Raw genomic sequence first — 23,356 nt, forward strand, 5'->3', positions numbered from 1 at the left:
ACCCTTGCAAGCCGGGCGTGGTCCCCAGCAGCCCCGCGGCTGGCCTGGGTGAATCCCTCGGAGATAAGCCCGCCCAGCCCGCCCTGCCCTCCAGGTGGGGGGAAGGGGGAGGGCTCTAGGCCGGAGGGGTCCCCTCCCTGCACCTCCCGCCGGCCCCCCACCCCCACCCCCACCCCCACCCCCATGGAGCGCCGCTGCCCAGGGTGTGGTGGGCGCTGCTGCCTTTGCTGGAGCACCCAGGGCGCTGCCCGGAGGGGCGGGCGGCCAACCGTAAGGCCCGAGGCTTTTGTGTCACGTGCCACGGCCACCCAGGCCCCGGGGGCCACCGCACAGGTCGGGCGTCCGACAGCCCCGGGCCGCGCCGGCCCCGCCCCCTGAGGCCCCGCCCCTCCGCAGGCCCCGCCCATCCGCAGGCCCCGCCCCTCCGCAGGCCCCGCCCCCTCCGCAGGCCCCGCCCCCAGGCGCACCTCGCCCTCCGCGGCCGCCCGCCCCCAGCACGGCCCCGGCCCCCCGCCGCGGACGCCCCCACTTCCCCTCGGGCCCCTCGGTCCTTCGGCGCAGGGTCGGCATGGCGCGCGCGCTGGGGCCCGAGCGGCGGCTCCTGGCCGTCTACACCGGCGGGACTATCGGCATGCGGAGCGAGCGGGGCGGTGAGCGGGGCCCCGAGGGGGAGGGGGAGCGGGAGGGGGAGGGGAGGGGGTCCCGCCCTGGCCCGGACCTTCCCCAGGCCGGCCCCGCCCCTCTCCGCGGCGCCGTAGCTGCCACCCCGCCCCCGAAGCCCCCCGAAGCCCCCCGAAGCCCCCGGAAGCCCCCGGCTTCTGTCCCACCCCTGCCCGGACACTCAGGACGGCTGTCCCGGCCTCCCCCGCGGAACCCACCGTCCCCCACGGAGGGTCAGGTGCAGGACGTGGCTCTGCCCCGTGGAGGTGGCTGCTGCTGGGGGGTGAGGCAGGGCCCCCAGGGCTGGGGGGATGGCGACGCAGCAGCGCCCGGGACCCGGGACGGGACGGTGGGAAACGGCGTGCACCGTCCCCAAAGGCTCCTCCTGGTTCTGTGCTGTGCGGGATGCCCCCTACCCCAGGCGGGCCTGGGCAGCCCCCAGCCTCGTGGAAGCAGCTGCTCAGACACCACTGGCGCCTCGTCGGTGGCTCCGACAGCTGCTTTCCTTCACCTGCCCCTGCTGTTCCATCTGTGACATCATTCGAGGGCCGCTGGTGTGGGCCCCAGGACTCAGGCCTGCGTAAGCCCTGTCCTGGAGGGGCTCGGCCGGGGGACGTGGTTGTTCGCCCACCCTGCCCGTGGCTCCCCGCTGGGCTGCCTGGGGCCTGCCCTCTGCTGCTGTGCTCCCGACCTGGTTAGTTCGCGGCAGAGCTTGTGCAGCCTCGAGGGCCCCCCGGGTGACACCCCACCTGCAGCATGTTGCTGTGGTCCCTCAGCCCTCACGGGCCCGAGAAGGGCTGATGTTAAAGCAGCAGCGGCGTGTGGTTGAGGTCTGCTGAGGAGGCCCAGGGCTGCGGGCGGCCGTGCGGGCAGGACCCTGCGTGTGGCTCCAGGCTTCCCTTGAGGATACGAGGCCTGGACCCAGGTGGGGGAGAGAGGGAGGGCCCGGGAGGGGGAGCTGCCCTGAGCCCACCCCGGACACTGCCCCTCCAGGCTTGGCACGTGGTCAGCTGCGATTCTGTTGAGCTCAACGCTTGCTCCCAGGGGTCTGGGCTGCAGGGACAGGTGGACTCCGACCCTGTCCCACCTGCATGGCATCGTGCCTCCCTGCCCTGGTTCTCCGGGGCAGCCCTGGGCTCACTCCCACGGGTGCTGCTTCTCTCAAAGACGCTGCAAAGTCACAAGTTCAGAAGGTCAGTTAGAGACTTGACTCAAGAAAGAGTGTGGGGGTCGGCTTCCAGATGGGAAGGAATCTTCCAGAATCCCTCAGCCTGCTCTGGCACTGCGGCCTTCTGGCCTGCGGAAGGCGAGGTCGGCAGGCGCCTTCTTGTGCTGGGAAGCCAGCTCGGAGGAGCCAGCCTGCCCTAGCTGGCAGGGAAGCTGGTCTTCTGAGCTGTTGACTGGGGGGCAGGGGGCTCCCGCCCCGGGGCAGGGGCGCCTGTCTGCTGGGAGCCACAGCGCATGTCCTGGCTCCTTGCAGGCTTTGCCTTTGTGTGACCTGCGTCCTCTGTCCCCGCGGCAGCTGCCAATCCTTCCTCATCAGGAAGGCTTCAGGGAGCCCGAGGCTTAAGCCCCAGAGGACAAAGGAGGAAGAGGCCTGGGATCTGGTCCCTGCTGTCCCTCTAGGGTCGTGCAACCCCCAAGCCCCTGGCCCTTGAGACCAGGCAGGGTCCTCGGGCCTGCTCTAGTCCGTGACTAGCTCTCAGTGTTCTTGAGGGACGCACATCTCCTACTGGCATTTTTTGGGCAAAAAACATGTAGAGTATAGAGTGAAAAGATGTCCAGGGTTCAGGTCAGCAGCCCAGGCCAGGGTAAGAGCAAGATGCAGATGGATGGGGGCGCCAGGCCAGGGGCATGAGGCTGCACTCTGAGGGCCTCGGGCACGGCCCTGCCCTCTCCGAGCCCCGCTCCGGGGCTCGGCTTGTTGAACTCGGGACTCCAGGCCCGTCCCGGGAATTCCGATCGGGGCCAGCATCAATGATTAACTCGCCTGGCACTGCTGACGGGGCTCCAGCCCGGTGAGGGCGGCGAGGGGCGGCGAGGGGCACAGGCCAGCCACAGCAGAGCTGTTTGGATCGTCACTGTTGGCGTCTGTGCGCCTGCTGGTAAACAGTGGCCCACAGGGCACACGGCGCCGCGTGTCCAAACCCTGCCAAAGGTCAGGACCGCAAGCCGAGGGCAGGGGCCGTGGAAGCGAGGGACACCCCTTGACCCCATCCCCTCTGAGCTCAGCAGAGATGTCACAGGTCAAGGGGCATCACGAAAGCAAAGTCAAGAGCTAACACCGAGCCCGAGGCCGAGCCGCATCAGAGGCCTGCGTGACCCTGCCTGCTTGCCCCCTGCCCCCTGCCCCTCGCAGGCGCTTGCAGACATAGCAGGATGAGCAGAGCTTTGGGGCCGGGATCTGAAGGTGCCAGGACAGCCTGGGGCGCAGTGGGGAGGGGGTTGCAGGTCGTCCTACAGCCAAGCCTTGTCGGAAGGGCTGATGTCCACAGCCTCTTGGTCACCGCAGTCCTCGGAGCCCTCGGCCTGGACCTCCTTTCACATGCTCACAAGATCACATTTTTATAGCCTAAGCAGGCAGTTCTAGGGGGACCTGCAGTCCTGGGGGCAGCCCGTCCCTTACAGACGAGAGGCTTGGCAGGAGCTGAGCCTCTGCCGGGGCCTGGCAGCCTGTCTGTGTGGCCCAGGACGAGACCAGGCGAGACAGGTTCTGGTTTTAGAGGGGCCTGGGGGTCAGGGGCTTGTTGAGAACAACAATACAAGTCACAAAATCAGAGTTCACTGTGAAAGTGGATATTTACTTGGAACGATTAAGGAAATCACAACAAATCATCAGTTTTATTTTATTTTAATTTTTTTAAAAAAGAGTTTTAATGTATTTATTCATGAGAGACACAGAGAGAGAGGCGGAGACACGGGCAGAGGGAGAAGCAGGCTCCATGCAGGAGCCAACTTGCGACTCGATCCCAGGTCTCCAGGATCACGCCCTGGGCTGAAGGCGGTGCTAAACCGCTGAGCCACCAGGGCTGCCCAAATCACCAGTTTTAAAAAGCCAAGAATATCACAAAACCCAGAAAAATGTGTTGTTCCTTAATGTCCTGACACTCTCTCCTAGCTGCTCCCCCACTGGGTTTTTGGCTGCACGTTTTCCCAAGCCCTTTGGTAGGCCAGTGCCGGGCAGGATTTCGTACAGAGAGAACAGGATAGGAGAGCGTCCTTTACTTGGGCCCCTTTCGCCTCTGCTGCCCACATGCTCCCTGGGGGCGCAGCGGAGTCCTGCCCTTGCGGGCCCTGAGGCCCTGCCCCTTCCCACCTGGCGGCAGCAGGACGTCCCTGGCAACCGCTGCCTGGCTGCAGGGGGAGGTGACCCCACGCGCGCTTGTCCCATGAAACCCAGAGCAAGTGTGTCCCCACCTCACCTGCCCCGTACACGGACCCCAGTTTGCAGAGACACCCCCGCACCGTCCACCCCAAGGAGCTGGAAGTGGCCGTGTGAGTGTCCTGGGGTTGCTCCAGCAAGTGACTGAGAGGGTGGCCCCCTGTGCTGTAGGCAGGGTCTGACATGGCGGGGTGAGGGCCCGTCCGTCCCTCCTGGGCCCTCGGCTGTGGCCGAATCACTGCAGGCTTCCCGGCCGGGGTCTTCATGCCTCTCTCTGCCTTGTCCTGCCCTGTGGCCGCCCCCTCCGCGTATCCAGTGTCCCTCGGCTCCCGCTTAGAAGGACACTTAGGGCCCACCCGCAAAATCCAGGGTCATGTCCACGTCCAGACTCTTAACTGCATCACATCCGTGAAGGCTCTGCATTCAGGCCGCACTCAGGTCCTGGGGATCAGGACGTGGACACCTTTGGGGGCTGCTTTTCAGCCTGCTGCGGGTGGGGTGGGGGAGCTTGGCCGCCAGGGGTGGGGCCTGGGGGGCTGGCGGCCTTCCTTGGTGCCCGGGATCCGAAGTTCTGTCCTCACTGCTGGCAGGGCAGGCGGGTCCGGACCTCTGTGGAGGCGGACACATGTCGTGCTCAGTTTCGGGTGCCTGGGGGGGCCAGGCTGGTGGCGGTCCTGCACCCATGTCCTGTGTCTACTGAGCCCCGCGGGCGTGACGTTTCGTCCTGCAGCAATCACGTGCGGAGCTCCTGCTGGGGTGCGTGCGCACGGGGCCAGTCGTTCAGAGTGCCCCCCCTGGGGTCCCTGTCCGGCTGCGGAGATGGCACCAGACACCCACGGACACGCGAGGGGCCAGTGAGCCTGTGCCGGCCAGGGCGCTGGCGGGAGCTGGGGCCTGGGATTGAGCAGGTGGACTATGGGGGGGGCTTTGGGGGGAGCGTGAGCAGTCCTGCTGACCCTGGAGTCGGCGGGCTTCTGCCCACAGACGGGGTGTGCTGCTGGGGTAACGGGTTAAGCGCTCGGCTCTGGGGGCGGCCCGGAGCTGCAGGGCAGGCTGCGGGGGGCCCGATGCCCAGCCGCTCTCCCTAAGTGTCCTCGGGGCGGGGAGCCTGGCCCCCAGCCTGCTGGGGACACAGGCGCTCACGTGGCCTAGGAGGGTGTCCTGTTGGGGAGGGGACCACGCTTCCGGGCTCCCTGAAGGGAAGACACGAGGCAGAGGCCCAGGCGGAGAGATGAACGCGTGAGAGCCCGGGAGCGGGGGTGGGGGACGGCGGGGGGGGGGGCGGATGGCGGGGGCGGTGGCCCCCGGAAGCCGAGCCCCATCCCTGTGCCGGGGGCAGCGAGCCGCCGTCCTACCCGCGTGGAGCTGAATCCCGCCACTGCCGGAGCCAGCCCGGACGCAGACTCGCCCCCCCACCCCGCCCTGCCCGTGGGGTCCCAGCCCTGCTGACACCTGGGCCCTCGGGGCGCGGGAGATGAGGAGGGGGTGCTGTGCTCACCAGCTGAGCAGCAGTGGGGGGACAGCTGAGGCCCGGGGCGACCAGCGGCCACTGACCCTGCTCTGGGAGGTCTTGCTTGATTCGGGCTGTTTCTCGCCGAGGGGGACCCTGTTGTCCTCGTCACTGTGCTCAGCCAGGCACGTGGCAGACGCCCAGAGAAGTTCGCTGCCCTGTCCAAGGTCATGGTGCTGGTAGGAGCAGGGTGGGACAAAAGGCCAGGACCCTGATGCCTCGGAGCCTTTGCCCAGGGGTTGTTTCTAGGAAACACACCAGTGACCTTTTAGGGTTTTCTTAAAACACAACACCATTTCTGCCCAGGGCCTTAGAGGCATGTTTGCGGGACATGGAGGCTGCGGGCAGAGGGCCTGGGCTGGGTTGTTGAGGGGTCACATGCCGTCCAGCAAGGGAGCAAGGGCAGGCGGGGGGTACGTGGAAAGGGCACCAGGGCCCGCAGGTCAAGGAGGGCTTCCTGGAGGTGTGACCTGAGCTGGGGTGAAGCACCTGCTGGGTGTAAGGGCGAGGGGCCAAGGACCTGCAGGCAGAGCCAGCAGTACGTCTGCAGGCAGCAGTTAGTGGGGGCATCCTGGGAAGTGGGGGAGGAAGTGTGGGTGCGCTGGGCTGCATTGTGAGAGAAGGGGGGAGAGGGCCGGGCCCCTGAAGCTCGGCTGAGTGTGGGCTCCCCGGAGACGGGGTGCGCTGGGGCAGGCTCGGGGTGGAGTCGCCCGGGATTCTGAGCCCTGCCTGGGCCTGGCCCCCTGCATGTTGGGAAAATGTCCTGAGGAGGAGGAGGAGCCAGTGGTCACAGGCATTAGCGGTGGCTGCTGGCCCCTGACCCCACACTCCCCCCAACCCGGATTCTGCCTACAGTGCTCGTCCCCGGGAGGGGCCTGGCCGCTGTCTTGAGGACACTGCCCATGTTCCATGATGAAGAGCACGCCCGGGCCTGTGGCCTCCCTGAGGACACCCTGGTGCTGCCGTGAGTGTGGGCTCCTTGGGGTCCCAGGCAGGGGTGACCACTGGCTGTCGTAGGGGTAGAGCCATCCTGAGATGGGATGGTGCCCGCAGGGCCCATGGAGCAGGCTGTGGTCACTGATGTTCTCTTATGCTCCCCTTTCAAGTGAGCCTTGGACTCCCATCACCTTGGGGGTCCGCCTGCCACCTGGGGGGTCTCCAGGTCCTGGCCCCGGCCACGTGGGGACACAAGCCCGTGGAGAGAGGCAGGGGCTGGCCCCTAGTGTGAAGGCCCCTCTGTTATTGAGCTCCCGGCCAAGGCCACCCGGTGCCCTTCACGGCTGTCAGGCTGAGAGGGGTCTCCCTCCTGCCGGAGCCTCTCCTTCCGGGGCGTCTCCTGGCCCATCTGGGGCCAGGCCCAGCCGCACTCTCAAAGTTGGTTCTGGAAAGGTGACATACTGTTAGGAGCCTGTCCTGGCCGGTCCTTAAAACTCCTGAGGACTAAGGTCCGTGTTCCTGGGGACTCCGGGTGGAAGGGAGGCTGGGCGCAGTACTCGGGATGCTGCCGAGCCCACTGGGAAGTGCCGGGGCAGGGGCCGGCTGGGTGCGGGAACGGTGGGGGCCAGGGAGGTGGGGGCAGCCCTTGTTCTGCCTCCCGCAGGCCGGCCAGCCCTGACCAGAGAGTCATCTACACGGTGCTGGAGTGCCAGCCCCTCTTTGACTCCAGTGACATGACCATCACCGAGTGGGTTCAGATTGCCCAGACCATCGAGGTAGCTGAGGGTGCGGACTGGGCCGGGCCGGGCGGGGCTGGGGTGTGGGCGGGGCTGAGGGTGGCGCGGCCAATGCTGCAGAAGCTCTCACCGGTTCTGCGGGGTGGGACCTGCCCGCCTGGCCTGAGACTTGGGAAAGCCCGAGAATGGCAGCTTCAGGAAAGTGCTGGGTCCTCGGGTCACATCTCAGCTGCGAGGCTCCTGAGGCTCTTCCCCCCCCCCCCCCCCCGCGAGCAGAGAGCGGGCAGGAAGGGCCGTGTCCACTTTCCTGGTGAGGAAATGTCCTGGACAGCTGTCCTGGTAGCCTCCTGGGCTGGGACGCTCGCCACTTCCCCAAGGTCGGCAAGCTCCATGCCTGGTCCACCCTGAAGGTGGGGACTTCGTGGATTTGGAGTCCGTTAAAGGCTCGGGCACAGAACCCCGTGCGGTCCCGTGGTTTGCGGCACCCGGTGTGGCCCCCTTACCTGCTGGAGAGCGCCCCTCACTTTCCTCTCTGTTCGCCCAACCTCATCATCTCCAGCCCCCTTCCTGCGCCAGCCTGGCCCTGTTACCTGACTGCCTCCCACGTCCTCGCACCCCTCCCTCCCCTATTCCCCCCCACTTCTCCACAAATGCTCACCTCTTAGGGAGCCTCGGTGGCTCATCACCCAGGTCCCCCTCCGCTGCAGCCGAGCCCCAGCCACACGCTTGTGTTCTTCTGCCCTAGTGGGGAGAGCGGCTTCCTGGGCACATCCCCTCGCACTGTGAGCAGGATAGTGTGTAGCCCTGGGTCTGGTCCTGACGTTCCTGAACGGGACTAGCCGACAGTGGGCATGTCTGTGGCCATAGTCCGGGGCAGTCTCCCTGGTCTGTGGCCAGCAGCATCCTCTGGCTGGGGCCTGACCGCTTTGCTGAGCTCGGGCGCTGCTGTCCTGCCCCAGTGTCCAGCCACGTGCAGACTCCCTGGCGACCGGCCTGCAGCAGTGCCCCGGGTGGCCAGCAGAGGGTGCCCCAGCCCGCCACTCGGCTCGGCAACCCTCGTTCCAGGGCCAGCCTGGTTTGGTCTTTCAATGGGCATGGAGGGTGCGCCCCCTCAGGAGGGCCTGACCCCTTAGGTTCCCAGAATTCTGCCCCTGGGATCCATAGCCTGGGCCAGCCGCGCCCTGAGGCCCAGCCTCGGCTCCTGCTAGGTGCTGGCCAGAGGATGTCCTTGCAGAGGTGGCCAGTGCCTGGGAGCACCTTCTAGACTTTGCTGTACCTGGAAGGACTCTGCCCTATGTTTGCACACCAGCGTCCTGCCAGGCCCTGTTCCAGCCAGCCTCCCAGGTCCCCTGGCAGCTCCCAGCACCGGCTACGCCCTGCGCCCGTCCTGGGTCCACGGCTGGCCCTCCCGCTGGACCACGGGCTCACAGGCTCACTCAGCCCTGCAGCACCTGCCCTCGAGCCAGTGGCCACACAGCCAGGGGCTCTCCAGGAGCCCTGAGCTGAGTTCTGGTGTGGTCCTCCACTGACCAGTGTCCTTGCGAGCCCTGACAGGCATCAGCTGGAGGAGATGCCGCCCAGAAGTCTAGAGCACACCTTCCTATCCTAGGAGAGTGTCCAGAGACGCCACCTCCCCCAGGCCCACGCCTCTCACGCAGTCGGGAAAGGAAGCTGTCCTGCGTGTGGGGAGGGCGCGGAGGATTGGGTCTCCAGGCAGGGGCTTGCTTTCCAGCAGTGACCAGGATCCCATCAGAGCCCCCCGACTCCCCACCTGGGCATCTGGGACCCTTTCCTTCCTTTCCCTGGAGGGGACCAGCTAGCTGCCCGTCCCCAGGAAGAGGCCCACCCCCAGAGGAGGCCTACCTAAGCTTGCTGCCCCCCTCAGAGACACTATGAGCAGTACCACGGGTTCGTGGTCATCCACGGCACTGACACCATGGCCTTCGCGGCCTCCGTGCTCTCCTTCGTGCTGGAGAACCTGCAGAAAACCGTCGTCCTCACTGGCGCCCAGGTAATGGCCCAGGCTGGCTGGTGGGCATGAGGGCCTGCCCTCCCCAGGCCGCAGGGGGAGTCAGCGGTATGGGGGACCCGGGCCAGACCCCAGGCCTCTTGCTCAGCCCTGCGGCTCCGCGAGGCAGTGCCTGTTCCGCGTGGGCTGGCCGCCAGGCACCAGCTCTGGCATCCCGGGACGGGTCCATGGCCAGCACTCAGCCTTGTCCAGCTGCCCTGTCGGTGTCCCTCCGGGGCCGGGTGAGCCTCAGACCCTCCCTGGGCCTCCCCCCAGGTGCCCATCCACGCCCTGTGGAACGATGGCCGAGAGAACCTGCTGGGGGCCCTGCTCATGGCCGGCCAGTACGTGATCCCCGAGGTACCCCCCCTCCCTGGCGTGGGCGGTGGGGGGTCTGGTTGACTGGTGGGACACGCAGAGGAAGAGTCGACAGGGTTTCAAAGATCTGCCTTTTGTCTTACAAATGACACATGCTGTCACCATAGAAAATTTCAGAAAATAAAGAAAGCAGGAAACAAAGCCACCCACATTTTACTTCCCAGAAATGCTGCTGTTAGGAGGTTTTTTTAAAAAAAGATTTTATATATTTATTCTGAGGGAAAGCACGAATAGGGGGAGGAGGAGGGGGAGGGGCAGAGGGAGGCGCAGACTTCCCGCTGAGCAGGGGGCCCCCCCGCGATGTGGGGCTCCATCCCAGCACCCCCAGGATCACGACCTGAGCCCAACCAAGGCAGACGCTTCCCCGACTGAGGCCTCCCAGGCCCCCCAGGTCACATTCACGTTAAATGCGTGTGTACAGGTGAGTCTCTGTATAGGCAGATTGTTCGGGGTGTATCTGCGGAGCTGGTTTTCCCCCTTCATGTGGGGGCGCAGGGACACCTTACAAGACCCTTTGCATTACAGGGCACCCAGTACTGGGAGGTGGGCCCCAGCCCCGGGGAGGGGGCTTCACTGAAGTGCGGCTCACCATCTCGCTGCCAGGGTGCCCCCGCCCCTCCCCGGGAGAGCAGCTCTGGGGCTGCTCAGAGTTGGGGGATAGAACCAGGACCCCCACCCCCGGGCTCCAGAGCAGGGCCTGCTGGGACCACAGCGCTATGGGGAGGGGTGTCTCTGCACCTCGGGCTGAGCTCACCAGGAGCTCCCGGAGAAGCAGGGGTGGGGGCAGCGGGGGCCGGGAGGGGAGGGGTGCGGGCCCTCGTGAGGCCAACCCCCGCCCCGCTCCCCGCAGGCCCATCCGAGATGTCTGCAGGCTGTTCACCGCGCAGCGGGGCACAGGGGCTCCCCCGCGCTGAGCCTCTGCCCCCCACCCCCCCCGCAGGTCTGTCTGTTCTTCCAGAATCAGCTGTTTCGGGGCAACCGAGTGACCAAGGTGGACTCGCGCAGGTTTGCGGCCTTCTGCTCCCCCAACCTGCCCCCTCTGGCTGTCGTGGGCACTGACGTCCTAAGTAAGTGGGGTGCGGAGCTGGGGCCGGGAGATGTCTGGGGTGGAGGGGCACCCCCTGAATGGGAGGGAGCACAACGCTCTACTCTGCCCTGGGCTGCGAAGTCAGGCTGCCCAGAGGGGGTGGCCTGTGGGCCCCCCCCCCCCCCCCCCCCCGAGGTCCCAGGGGATGACCTGGCTGGGGGAGGAGCAGGTTTGGGGAACCTGCCCTCCATGTGACCCCGAGCCCAGGAATCCCTCTCAGTGACCATCTGTGACCCTGCCACACACCTTGGCCCCCCCTGGGACGTGGCTCCTGTGTCGTGACCTCCTCCCTGGGACTTCCTGGGAGTCTTGTTTGTCCCAGGCCAGGCAGGTAGCCCAGCCCCTGGGGAGCCCCCGGGAGCCCCGTCCCTCCCTCCCCTGGGCCTGGGTGTAGGGCTGCCTCGGACCTTGGTCTCAGCCAGGGCTGCTGGTCCGGAGCTCAGTGCCCCAGGGGAATCACTCCAGGGCTGCCCTCTCTCCACCCAGGGTGTCCGCCCCCCTGCCAGGGTGTCCCCGGTGGTCTCCTGGCCCCTCCCTGGGTCCACGGTGGGCTTGGCCGGCCCTCCACTCCCACTCCTGGCGCCTAAGAGCAGCCCCCAAGTGTGCCCCGTGTCACTCCCTGACTGAGCCGGGAGGTCCTGGGCCTTATGCCGGCCTGGGCATCTGTCCCCGCCCTGCAGCTGCGGGATCCTGTCCCGAGACCCCGTGGGGGGTGGGGCTGCGGGGCCGGGCAGGACCAGCCTTGCTTTGGGGGCTCTCGGGCTTCGAAGGCCTGCTGAGGTGGCCCTTCTGGTTGGACTGCGCGGCTTGGGCTTAGGCCTGGCTGGGGCCGGCCTGTGGGGGCAGTTCCAGCAGACTGGCACGAGAAGAGCCCTTGGGGGTCTCCATGCGGCAGCCCCCATGTCCGCATGAGGAGGAACAGATCAAGACCCCGGGAAGAGGGGCCGTGGGTCCCAGGGCCTTGACTTCCTAGGGCGGGGGGCTTCCCGGAAGGCTCCCGCACAGACGGGGTCAGGAGCGCCAGGCCCAGGCCCGGCAGGGGCTGCAGGGCAGGAGCCTCTCCGGGAAGGCTGGTGATGGGGACAAGAGCGGGGAGGTGCTCTGGCCGGTGCTGCTGGCCGTCCGTGGAGAGCAGATGATGAAGCAGGCCCTTTCCTGGGACGGGCAGGCTGGTCACGAAACTCCAAAAGCCCCCGGTGCCTTTGGAGGGGGACGTGGAATCCCAGCATGGTGATGCGCAGGACCCGGCTCCTCGCTGGGCAGTTGTGAGGCCGCAGCCGGCCAGGGCAGCAGGAGGCCAGAGGGTGGGCAGGTGAGGCACAGGGAGCCCACAGCGAGGAGTCCGCTCAGCCCGGGCCCGGCCCCCCATTCTGGTGGCTTTATCCTGTACCCCCTCCCCGCACTCACCCCCCCATCTGCGAGGGCCCTCCAGGGGTCCTACGGCAGAGCCCCCAGGTGGATGGGAGGGCTCTAGGGGCGGGGGGGGGGGGCGTCCACCTGCTTGCTGAGGGCCGGAGCAGTCGGGGGGGGCTCCCAGAGGAGATGGCCCATGTGCTGCCCCGTGGACAGATTCCTTGCTGGTGTTGGGGGGCAGTGGGGGTGCTCGGCCCCTCCTGCCCTGGTGCCGGCCGCGGAGGAAGGAAGGGGTGGGCACGAGGCAGTGGGCGGCCGCGCTGCAGGCCCGGCTCCCCCGTGGGGACTGAGTCACACCTCATCTGGGGCTCGGGAGCCAAGCTTCCGGGGACGCACCCCGCTGGCAGGCGCGGAGCGGCTCACCGGGGTGGCGGGGCTGTCTGTGCCGTACCAAGCCCGGGCAGGCCGCAGGGCCCAGGGCACGCTGAGGCAGGCTGGGCCCCCCCGCAGCTGGGTGGGCGCAGGGCTGAGGCCGCCCCTGGAGCCCCAGGCCCCCGGCCCCCTGCGATCGCTGCTCGCGGGCCAGGGTGCCCGTGCGGGGTGTGAGAACCTTCGGCCCCGCTGCCCCAGGGTGGCGGTCAGGCCCCGGGGCCCTCGGGCACCTGGTGTTGAGAAACACAGGCTTTGCCCAGCGCAGGGCTGGTGGCACCGCCGGGGAGGGGCGGGGGCGGCACAGGGGACCTTGGGGCTGGCAGGGGCGACCCCGTCTCTCCCGCTGCTGGTGGTGGAGGAGACGCCGCCAGCCCAGCCAGGACTCTCCCTTGCATTTTTCTTCCCTCTGTGAGGCCAGTGTAGACAGGGCTTGGTGGGGGGTCCAGGGGCGTGTGATGGTGCTGGGTCTGCCCCATGGGCTGTGGGGACACAGGGAGGGGGCTCGGTCGCCACCTACAGAGTGTGGGGGGTGGTCTGCACCCCACGCTATGCTGCTCCCCCAGGGGAGGGACTTGGGGTTCCACGGCTCTCGGGGACGTGGGCTCGCTTTGTCTCCATAAGCCCCCCTCTGCGGCCATAACTCCTGCGGGTGGCAGCGCCCCCACCCCGCCGCCGGCTTATCTGCTCGCCCAGATGGGTCCCACGGCCCTAAATTACAGGCCGCCTCTCCCTGCTGACGGTCGCTGCGGGGCCCCTCCTGCTGCCCGGCCCCCTGCGCCCCCAGGATGCGGCGCGAGGGGGCAGCCTGGGTCCGGAATGGTCCCTGCTTTGTCGTCACATGCAAGCTGCCCTGGTGGCCGCAGCAGGAGGTGGGCAGGCTGACACCCCCGTGGGGGTAGGGAGGCACCCTGGCAGGCTCCCCGAGACCCCTCCCTGGCACTGTGGTCCGGCCCCGCCGCGGGGCCCTGCGCTGGACGCGGCCCCTGCCCCCTCGGACAGGCTTTAACAGTGTCCCCTGAGGCCATCGTCCCCTGGCCTCTGCCCCGAGCGGCGCGGGCTTGTGCCCAGGATGGACAGCGGGGGCGGTGAGCCGGGCTCCTGAGGGGCTCGCAGGCGGGGTCTGCTGCCCACCCCCCCACCCGGAGCGGGATGCACGGAGGTGGGGGCCTCCGCAGCTCGGTCCTGGCGGAGCAGTGACCCCCGACCCGCGGGAGCCCGGCCAGGGGGGACTCCTCCATGCGGTGAGTTTGAGGGGCACTGACCCCGATATCTGCCTCTCCACTTTCCACGGGGCCCCCGAGACTGGGGTCAATCAGATGGAGGCTTTCTTTCCCCAAAGCTGAGGGGTCCGGAAGACTCGCTCGTTTCTTCATTCGCTCGTTGCCTGTTTGACTTGCTGGGCCGTGGGCGGCGGGGCGGGGGGGCTGGGTCAGGGGCCGGCGAGGCTGGACGGTTGGACCCGTCCCAGGACGCAGGACCACGCGCGGCGTGTGGCTCTGCAGCTGCCCCCCACGCCCGTGCGCACGCCGCTCCGCCCGTTCCTGCACACTCGGGGGCCCTGGGCCCCGAGCACAGGCTGGAGCCCTCCAGGGCGGGCAGGGCGGCCCGGGGCGGGCCAGCGGGGACCGGGCAGCGCAGAGGGCCCGAGGCGCCGCACCCGTGTTGGCTGTCCGCAGGCCCCCGGGCCCCACGCGCGCCTCTGCCCTCACAGTCAACCGGGAGCTGGTGCGGAAGGCCCGAGGCAAGGACCGGCTGGTCGTGCACAGCAGCATGGAGCGGGACGTGGGCCTGCTGCGCCTCTACCCCGGGATCCCCGCCGCCCTGGTAGGCACCCGCCCAGCCCGGCACCCCCCCACGCCCCCGTGGCTCCCTGGCACTGCCCTCCCACCCCCTCCCGTCACCCACCTCAGGCACGCAGGGGGCAGCAACTGCTTGAAGCTCCTCAGCCTCCACGGCCAAGGCTGAGCCATTCGGGGGCTGAGGCGTCCCTGGGACCTCCACCTCCTCCCCCGCCTCCCCAGCTTGGGTTTCGGGGCCCAGTCTTCCCTTACTTGCCCCATGGGCTTGACCCTGCAGATGCCTGTGGACTCACGGCACCTGGTCCAGGCTTCCCCGGGGGCCGATGGGGCTGCCCTGGTGGTCCCCTGCTTGCTCCCTGCCGGCGACCCCGGAGCCACGGGCTGCCCGCCTCTGCCCGTCGTGTGAACTGGGCTCAGAGGCCACGTGGCCATTATGTAGAGGGTGTCTGAGCTCCAAGCACCTCTGGGCACCCTGGGGTCAAGCGTGGAGGTGCTGGTGCTGGTCTCAGAGGCACCGCCAGGCTGCGGGGAGGTGGGGCTGCAGGCACCACAGCTCAGAGGACACTTGCTCAAGTGCTGTGACCTGCCGAGCACCCTGGCCCCTCTTCCGTGTGGACAGATGTGGCTTCACAGGCATGTCCACACACACGGGGGGCCTGGCCGGCACCTGTCACCAGCCTGCGGGACTCGGCATGTGCTGCCCCAGAGCCCTGGGTCAGTGTGTGAACTGGTGCCTGACGCCATCAAAGGGCCCTGGGGACAGACATGCGGGGGCGGGGGGGCGTTCTGTTGTCAGCACACACCACGGCCTAGACCCTTCAGAGGGGACCCGGCGTTCCTTAGGGGGTCGAGGCGGGGGGCGACCCGCATGGCCCTCCATGGGGCCTGCTCAGGGCCCTGGGAGCAGCCTCGGCCGCGGGCAGGTGCCAGACAAGCCCGTGGGCTCCGCTGCGGGGGCGAGAGGCCCGGGCCTCCCCATCCTGTCGCACCCGCAGGTCCGGGCCTTCCTGCAGCCCCCCATGAAGGGCGTGGTCATGGAGACGTTCGGCTCGGGGAACGGGCCCACGCAGCCCGAGCTGCTGGGGGAGCTCCAGGCGGCGGCGCATCGAGGCCTCCTCATCCTCAACTGCACTCACTGCCTCCAGGGCGCCGTGACCTCCGACTACGCGGCCGGCATGGTGGGGGCGGGGAGTGGGGCCCGGGGTGGCGAGGGCATGGGCCCCGAGACCCTGCACCCATTTCCGGCTCGCACCCCTCTGCCCACAGGCCATGGCGGGCGCCGGCATCATCTCAGGCTTCGACATGACGTCGGAGGCGGCGCTGGCCAAGCTGTCCTATGTGCTGGGCCAGCCGGGGCTGAGCCTGGACGGCAGGAAGGAGGTGCACGCCGCTGGGCTGTGGGTGTGGGGACACGAGTGCGAGGGCTCCAGGGCATGGCAGGGGTTCGACTCAGGCAGACGGTGGGGCCAGCCAGCCCAGCGGCGTGCGTGCGTGGTCTGGAAGGGGGGCAGGGATGCAGGGCCTCCCCGGGGGCTCGGGGGCCCCCTCCACCCCTTGCGAGCCCCAAGCCCAGACTACCTGTTCTTCCCCTCTCTCGGGGAGCCTTGGTCCGGCTCGGGCTGAGGCTCCTCACGCTGCTCCCAGGATATCCCCTCAGCCCCCACCCTTCCCCGGGGGCCCTCAGACGCCGCCAGCCTGGCAGAGGCCACAGGACCCTTGGGAGACCGAAGCTAGTGGAATGGACCGGGCTGGGGTTAGGCTCGGGCCGGAGGGTCGGGAGTTTCGGGCCCAGGGCGGCCCTCCCCGCATGCCCTGGGGTGCCCGGCCACCAGCTTGGTCTGGGCTCCGGGGCCGCAGACACTCCTGACCCGCGCTCTCCTCCCCCAGCTGCTGGCCCGAGACCTGCGCGGGGAGATGACGCTGCCCACGGGCCACGAGCGCCGGCCCTCCCTGAGCTGCAGCACGCTGGGCCGGGGGGTTGCCCAGCTCCTCGCTCTGAGCCAGGTACTGCCCAGTGGGGTGCTGGGGTCCTGGCTGGACGTGCCAGGCACCAGCCCTCGCCAGTGTCGTTCCAGTGCGAGCAGAAAAGCACGGTGTGGCCCGGCTCCGGCCCGTGGAGGGTCGGTCTGCGGGGATTCAGGCGGGGAGCGGCACGTGGGAGGGGCCCGGACGGGTTAGCGGAGTCTTCGCAGCACGTGGACGTGGGCAAAATGTGGCCCCACCCCCGGTGGGCCATCGCGTGTGGCCGGGCCTGCCGACTGCCAGTGCGGGCCCACGTGCCTGGGTCCTGGGTGCTGGAAGGGGGGGAGCCGCCTGCAGGGTCTTCCCGCACCTGCCGTGCAGCCTGGCCTTGGGACGCCCCCTTCACCTTCCCGGCCAGGGCGCTGCTTCAGGGTGAGGCGTCCGGGCCTGGCACTGCAGCCCGGTGCCTCCCGGGGTCACGCCACGCGTGGCCGTTCCCGCCTGCCCGGCACGGACAGCTGCGGTCCTGTTTACGGCCACTTGCAGCGGGGACAGGCCGCGGTCAGACGGGCTGGGATGTGTGCGGCCCATTGCTAGGGCGACTGTGTCGGCCGGGCCCGGGCTGCTGGGCTGAGCGAGGGCTGGGCCACGCGTGGGGCTGCCCCCGGGGGCCTCCGCCGGGATTCCCTGCCCTCTGGCCTCAGGGGAGCTCCCAGACGCCCCAGCGCATTCCCGGCATGGGGTGGGCAGCCCATAGGAGCTCTGCCCGGGGCGTCGTGCCCTTCTTTCCAGGTGGGGGGACTGAGCACCCCGTCCCACGCTCCCCCACCCTGGGTGCCTGCTGTGATTGTCTCTCCGTCCCTAATGATGGTCTCAGAGGGTGGGTGGCCTGCCCCGGGCACACGGCTGGGAAGGACGGAGCCGGATGGTGGCCTCATGTCCCCCGGGGCAGGTGCTGAAGGCCCCATTGTGCTCCCCGCAGGAGGCCGACGCCGTGCGGGACGCTCTGCTGCCTGGTCTGGCCTGTGCCGCGGCCCACGCTGGCAACCTGGAGGCGCTGCAGGCGCTCGTGGAGCTGGTGAGGCCCCCGCGCCCCTTGGGGGCCGGCCCCAGCCACGCCAGTCCCGGGGGTGCAGGACGGCCGGGCTGTGCCAGGCCCCGTTCCCGGGTGCACCCTGACCCGACCCTCCCCGTCCTCCCATGGCCGCCTGACCCCGCCCAGCCCCCCTCAGCAGGTGGCATGCCTTTATGACACCCCAGGGCAGCGATCTGAGCCTAGAGAACTTCAACGGTCAGACTCCTCTGCACGCGGCCGCCCGGCGAGGCCAGGCTGGGGCGGTCACCATGCTGCTGCAGAGGGGGGTGCCTGTGGACACCCGAGATGAGGACGGACTCAGCCCGCTGCTGCTGGCCGTGAAGGGCAGGTACCTGGGCGTGCAGGCCGGGGCACCATGTGGGGGGCCAGGGTGGAGCCGCCTTGGAGAGGGCCGCCAGGTGACACAGCGGACATGTGCTTCCGAGAGCCCCACCCACCACACAGGGAGGGCTTCCTAGAGGAGGCGACCCCTCAGCTTGGCCAGGCAGGTCCAGCAAGACCCTGGTACAGAGTTTTAGAAAAGAAAAACACGGACGAAGCACAAGGGGTCGAGGGCGTGTTCCCCAAGTCATCTACACACACCTGTGAGGCTGGAGGGCGCGGGAAAGGGGAGAAACCCCTGTTCCCAGCACCTGCACGTGATAGGTGTGAAGCAGGCTACGCTGTGCCAGGTGTTAGGCGGGGGATGGGCACCGGTGCCCTCGGGGGCAGGCTCAGCCAGCACGGCGGGTGGGGGGACGTCCCCCAAGCTGGCCCCCCTGACATTATTTATTTATTCATGAGAGACAGAGAGACAGAGACACAGGCAGAGGAGAAGCAGGCTCCCTGAGGGGAACTTGATGCGGGACTCGATCCCGGAACCCCAGGATCATGCCCTGGGCCGAAGGCAGGCGCTAGACTGCTGAGCTACCTGGGGATCCCCCTATACCCTGGCTTTTATTTTTTATTTTATTTTATTTTATTTATTTTATTTATTTTATTTATTTTATTTATTTTATTTTATTTATTTTATTTATTTTATTTTATTTTATTTTATTTATTTTTATTTATTTTATTTTATAATTTAATTTAATTTAATTTTATTTTATTTTATTTATTTTATTTTTTATTTATTTATTTATTTTATTTTATTTTAATTTAATTTAATTTTATTTTATTTTATTTTATTTTATTTTATTTTATTTTATTTTATTTTATTTTTTGTTTTTTACCCTGGTTTTTAAAGGCACGGTCCTGGCCTGGCATGTGTGTGTGCGTGCGTGTGCATGTGTACACACGTGAACCTCAGTGTGAGAGCCCGTGCTTGTGTCAGGGGGCGGGAAGGAGTCACAGCTCCTGTGTTGAATCCTTTGTCAGCTTATTTAGCATCCGCGCAGTCCCCAGACCCCTGGCCTCTCCTCGGGTCCTCTCCCCAAGGCACTCGGCCTGCCAGCAAGTGCTTGGGAGTCCCACGGAGAGAGGCTGAGGGTGTGTGAGCCTTGGGGGGGGGGCACGTCACACACACACACACACACACACACACACACACACACAATACCCATGCACGGGGCCAGGCGGTTCCCAGGATGGGGGTGAGGGGCTGCAGCGATCTGGCTGCGATTCCAGGCTGAGTCCTTGGTCGTGGGTGGATGGTGATGAGCTCACCGTCCGGTCCGCCTCCTCATCCTTGACCCCACCCCCCAGCAGCCCCCCCAAACCGGTCTCCCAGCCTCGCTCTCCAGGGCCTCAGTCCTGGGCCTGGACCTGTTGTGCCCTAGAGGGCTCTCGGGGTGGGGGAGGGCAGGCCTGGGAGGGCCCGCCTCCTCTCCAGCCTTCCTAAAAGTGGGGTGACCGTGCAATTTATGGTACAAGGACACTGCGGGGAAGGACCCGTTTGGCAGTCATGTGTGAGCCCCCCAGCAGCCCCCCCCAAACCGGTCTCCCAGCCTCGCTCTCCAGGCCTCAGTCCTGGGCCTGGACCTGTTGTGCCCTAGAGGGCTCTCGGGGTGGGGAGGGCAGGCCTGGGAGGGCCCCCTCCTCTCCAGCCTTCCTAAAAGTGGGATGACCGTGCAATTTATGGTACAAGGACACTGCGGGGGAAGGGACCCGGTTGGCAGTCATGTGTGAGTCTGCCTCTGCACATTCTGTTCCCTCTCCTTGCCCACCCCGGCCCCCACTGCACAAGCCCCCACCCCGACCCAGCCGCCACCCTCTGCCCCATCCCACGCACACCCAGGGGGTGGCTCCAGGCTTGGCCTGGGCCAGTCAGCCTCTGGAAACCCAGACGTCAGGGCCCTACTCTGGGATCCTACTGTTTGCGTTTATCCACCAGTGTCTCGTCCCCACCTCGCCTCCAAGGGCAGAGTGCAGGCCCAGCTGACTCAGTTTCCCCAGGCCCAACCCTGGTTGGTGTGTGCAGTGGGGCCAGGCTGCCCCCAGGGGCCCGTGGGCGTGCTTGGGCCCTTAGGATGGGGGCTGGGGGAGACCATGGCAGAGGCCTCATGGTGTGGGCGGAGGAGCTGCTCAGCCGGGGCTGACTCCCCAGCATGGGGCGAGTGCTGGGGTGCCTCTGGCCCGGCGCCCCCCGCAGACCCGCCATGTCCGGGGAAGGTCCCTGCACGCGTGGAGGGGCACGGCACTGGCCCGGGCGGGGGGCAGGAGGCGGGGGCGTGATGGAGCAGCCTTGCCTGGGCGGGCGGTCAGCACACTCTCTCGTGGCAGGCATCGGGGTGTCATTGGGCTGCTGCGGGCAGCTGGGGCCTGCCTGTCCCCCCGGGAGCTGGAAGACGCGGGGACGGAGCTGTGCAGGTGAGGGCTGCAGGTGTACCTGTGCTTCCGGGAGGCAGGCACGGGGCTCCAGGAAGGGACAGCCAGCCGGGTGGGGGGCTTCCGGGGAGGAGACCCCACCCCGTGCCAGCCTGGCCGCTGGAGGTTGGGGCAGATGCGGGGGTTGACACTGTTCAGGCGATGTGACAGGCCTCCTGAGTCTGTCCTCCCCGGTACGGGCCTCACCGGAGTGGGCCTGGCCCCTGCCATGGGCTAAACTGACCACGGTCAGCGGCTGTCCTGCTCCGGCACCCCACAGCCCGTTGCTGGCGGGCCTCTGACCTCACAGGTGCCCTGGGTGACACCAGCAGGCCCGGGGAGACAGGGGCAGGGGAGTGGGGGGCCCTGGAGGTGTCCGAGAGGGTGCTGGCGGTGGGCGGGGGGACAGGCGGGGGCCGCAGAGCGCAGCGTCTTCGTCCACCCCTGGCACCCCCTCCCCGTGCTGCGGTGCGCTCGGCCCACCTGTCAGCAGCCCCAGGGCCGAGGGCCGAGGTGCGGAGCGCAGACAGGCGCGGAGGTCAGGAGAGGCTTGTCCAGGAGGCGAGGCCGGGGGTGGTGGTAGCCGGGCTGGGGGGCTGGAGGCAGAAGTGTGGGGAGCGGGTCGCGGCCGTGGCTGTCGGGCTGGCCGGCTGGGAGCGAGGCGGGCTGAACTGTGCGCTCACGGGAAGAGGGCCTGGAAGCTCCGGCCTCCTCGGCCCCGGCCTCGGTCTCCCCCAGCCCCGTGCCTCGGTGCCAGCCTCAGCCGACCCTGGGGGTCCCAGTCCTACATGTGGGGTGGGGTGGAGAGCCCCCACTGGCCCCTGCCTCAGGCCTCTCGGGGGACAAACCCTGCTGGCCAACCCAGCCCCCACCCATCCCAGGTGGCAGGGGAAGGTGGGCTCCTGGACATGATGAAGTGCCAGGGCCTAGCCGGGGGGTGCTAGGGCCTGGCAGGGGAGAGGGCCAGGGCCTAGTGGGGGGAGGGGTGCAGGGCCTAGCAGGGGAGGGGCCAGGGCCTAGCCAGGGAGGGGGCCACTCACAGCCACTAGCCTTGGCTCTGAGGGGACTCCGTGGGACTTGGTTCAGGGTTGCAAGGCCAGGCAAGAAACAGGCAGAGGGGGGCGGTGGTAACCAGGTCCCGCGGCGTCCAGGGCTCTGCCTGGGGGAGGGCGCGTCCAACCTGGGCCGCCTGGCTGGATCTGGGGGCCCCGCCGAGAGGCGAGCGTGTGGGAGCTGGTGTGGGAGGCTGGCGACAGGTCTGGGAGGGGCTGGCGGTGCCATCCAGCATGATTCACCCTAGAAATAACTCAGCGCCGCTCTGGGGGCTGCTGCTGTTTCCTGCCCGGGAGGGAGTCACTGGCGCCCCTTTGGGGGGACAGCCCCCCTACCCCCCGCACCAGCGTCCCCTGCCCCGGGTCGGCACAGCCGGCGGTCCCTTCCCTGCCCGGGCCCTGGGTGGGGAGCGGGCTCCTTGGAGAGGGGCGGGGGGCGAGGAGGACCTGGTGAGGGCCTCTCCTCCTCCTCTTCCCCCGGGGCAGGTGGGCTCCGCTCCCCCACGCCACCTGCTGAGCCCAGGCCCTGTCTCCTGCGTGTCTGTGTGAGCCACGGGGCTGTCGCACACTTCCCTCCTGCCTCTGCCGACCCCGCCCGAGGACGGCTGTGTTGTGAAATATGAAACTGGCCCGTGGCGCTCCTTGTGGGGTGTGTGTGCATGTGCGCACGCGTGTGCATGCTTGTGTGAGTGCGTGCATGCCTGTGCCCTTGACCTGAGTCACCGTCACCCCCGCTGGGTGAACCCAGACTCCAGGCCACTGGCTGGCCCCGGGAGTCCCGCGCTCCCACCCTGCTGCCGTGGGGCGCTGCTGGGGACCCCCATGCTGGGGCCGGGGGCTGGCTTGGTGGAAGCGGCCTGGGGCCCTGACCGCTCCCCTGCTCTGCCCTCCCAGGCTGGCGGCCAGGGCCGACCTTGAAGGCCTTCGGTCTTGGTGGCAGGCGGGGGCTGACCTGGGGCGGCCGGGCTACGACGGGCGCAGTGCCCTGCTTGTTGTGAGTGTCTGCGCCGCTCTCTCCTAGGCCACCTCCTCCAGGAAGGCCTCCCGACACTTCCACCCGCTCTCCCTCCTCCACCCCTACCCCCCAGTGCCCAGACTCCTGCTCTCCGTTCCCACCCCAGGCCCCTCCCTGGGCAGAGCTGTGGGGAGGCATCCTGGTGGGCGGGAGGCGGGGGGGTGGGGCGGGGGGGGGCGGTCAGGGGCCCTGCTGCTGGTCACAGGCTCCCTCCCACAGGCAGAGGCGGCCGGGAACCTGGAAGTGGTGACCTTTCTGCAGCACGTCCAGGGTGGGGCACCTGTGAGTTTCCTCTGCCCCACGAGGGACTGGGGCTTCCCCATGAGGCCGGACCCTGGCTTAGGGCCTGCGTGTAAGGGCCAGTCCCGGGGCCGCAGCCAGAGGCCTGATGGGTCAGAGTGGGTCAGGCCTGCAGAGCTCCCCCGTTGGGCCAGCTGAAAATGCCCGGAGGGAGCAGTCAGGAAGGGCTTCCCGGAGGAAGGTCAACTCACGCCTCCTGCATGCTGTCCGGTCAGGCCACTCTGTGACACACCCTCCCATAGCCCTGGAGGGCCCCAGCCAAAAAGTTCCTTGAGACCCGAGGGGACCTCAGATCCCTCTGCGGCGCGTCCTGCCCCCCCCGTCCCCCCCCCCCCCCCCCCGCCGGGCCGGGCGCTCCCCCTGCCTCCCAGGGTAGGTGGGCCAGGCCATCCCCCGGGCCTCCAGAAGACTCCTGAGTCTGGCTCGATTTGCTCAGGTCCTCGGGTCCCTCCCTGCAGAAGGCTGGGCCCCCGCGGGGAGGTGCCCGGGCTTGTCTGTCTGCCCTTGCCCCATTCGCTACCTGGGCCTCGGGAGAGAGGTCTCAGGAGACCTCCCGTTTTCAGGAAGTCCTGCCTGGTGTCTGACTGAAGCTGTCCTGCTGCGGTGTAAGCCACGACTTCCGGTTGTGACCTGCTGGAGGGGATCGCGGGCACCCCGGCCGGTGACTCTGCCTGAGATGTGCCCCCACTGCGGGGACTGTGTCCCATCCCATCTCCAAGACAGTCTTTGTGGGGTGGAGTGGCAATAAAGTCTCTCCGGGGCCCCCTCCCCCGGTCCCCAAGCCCAGCTCCAGAGGGTGCTTCTGGGTCCCGGGACTGTGGGTATGTGTGTGGGGAGTCGCGCCCAGGCTCTGGGTCCAGGGCAC

The 23,356-nt window shown here is 67.8% G+C and overlaps 1 protein-coding gene across 4 annotated transcripts; it reads left to right on the plus strand.

Moving 5' to 3' along the window:
• The first annotated feature begins 511 nt into the window (after window positions 1-511).
• ASPG (asparaginase) lies at window positions 512-23,272 on the plus strand. Of its 4 annotated transcripts, none has more exons than XM_077910776.1 (16): window positions 512-650; window positions 6,408-6,516; window positions 7,153-7,264; window positions 9,111-9,236; window positions 9,510-9,593; window positions 10,552-10,678; window positions 14,195-14,307; window positions 15,278-15,460; window positions 15,549-15,662; window positions 16,170-16,286; window positions 17,227-17,322; window positions 17,505-17,668; window positions 20,041-20,127; window positions 22,071-22,170; window positions 22,411-22,473; window positions 23,055-23,272. In XM_077910776.1, exons 1-16 carry the CDS (start codon window positions 569-571, stop codon window positions 23,073-23,075), a joined length of 1,698 nt encoding a protein of 565 aa, XP_077766902.1. In that variant the 5' UTR covers window positions 512-568; the 3' UTR covers window positions 23,076-23,272. The 4 variants fall into 4 exon arrangements, with proteins under 4 accessions (XP_077766902.1, XP_077766903.1, XP_077766904.1 ...); XM_077910777.1 differs by having other exon boundaries at window positions 10,570-10,678; XM_077910778.1 differs by lacking the exons at window positions 22,071-22,170; window positions 22,411-22,473.
• The last annotated feature ends 84 nt before the right edge of the window (window positions 23,273-23,356 follow it).

The sequence above is a fragment of the Canis aureus genome, chromosome 9 (genome assembly GCF_053574225.1).
Source record: "Canis aureus isolate CA01 chromosome 9, VMU_Caureus_v.1.0, whole genome shotgun sequence".
Lineage (NCBI taxonomy): Eukaryota > Metazoa > Chordata > Mammalia > Carnivora > Canidae > Canis > Canis aureus.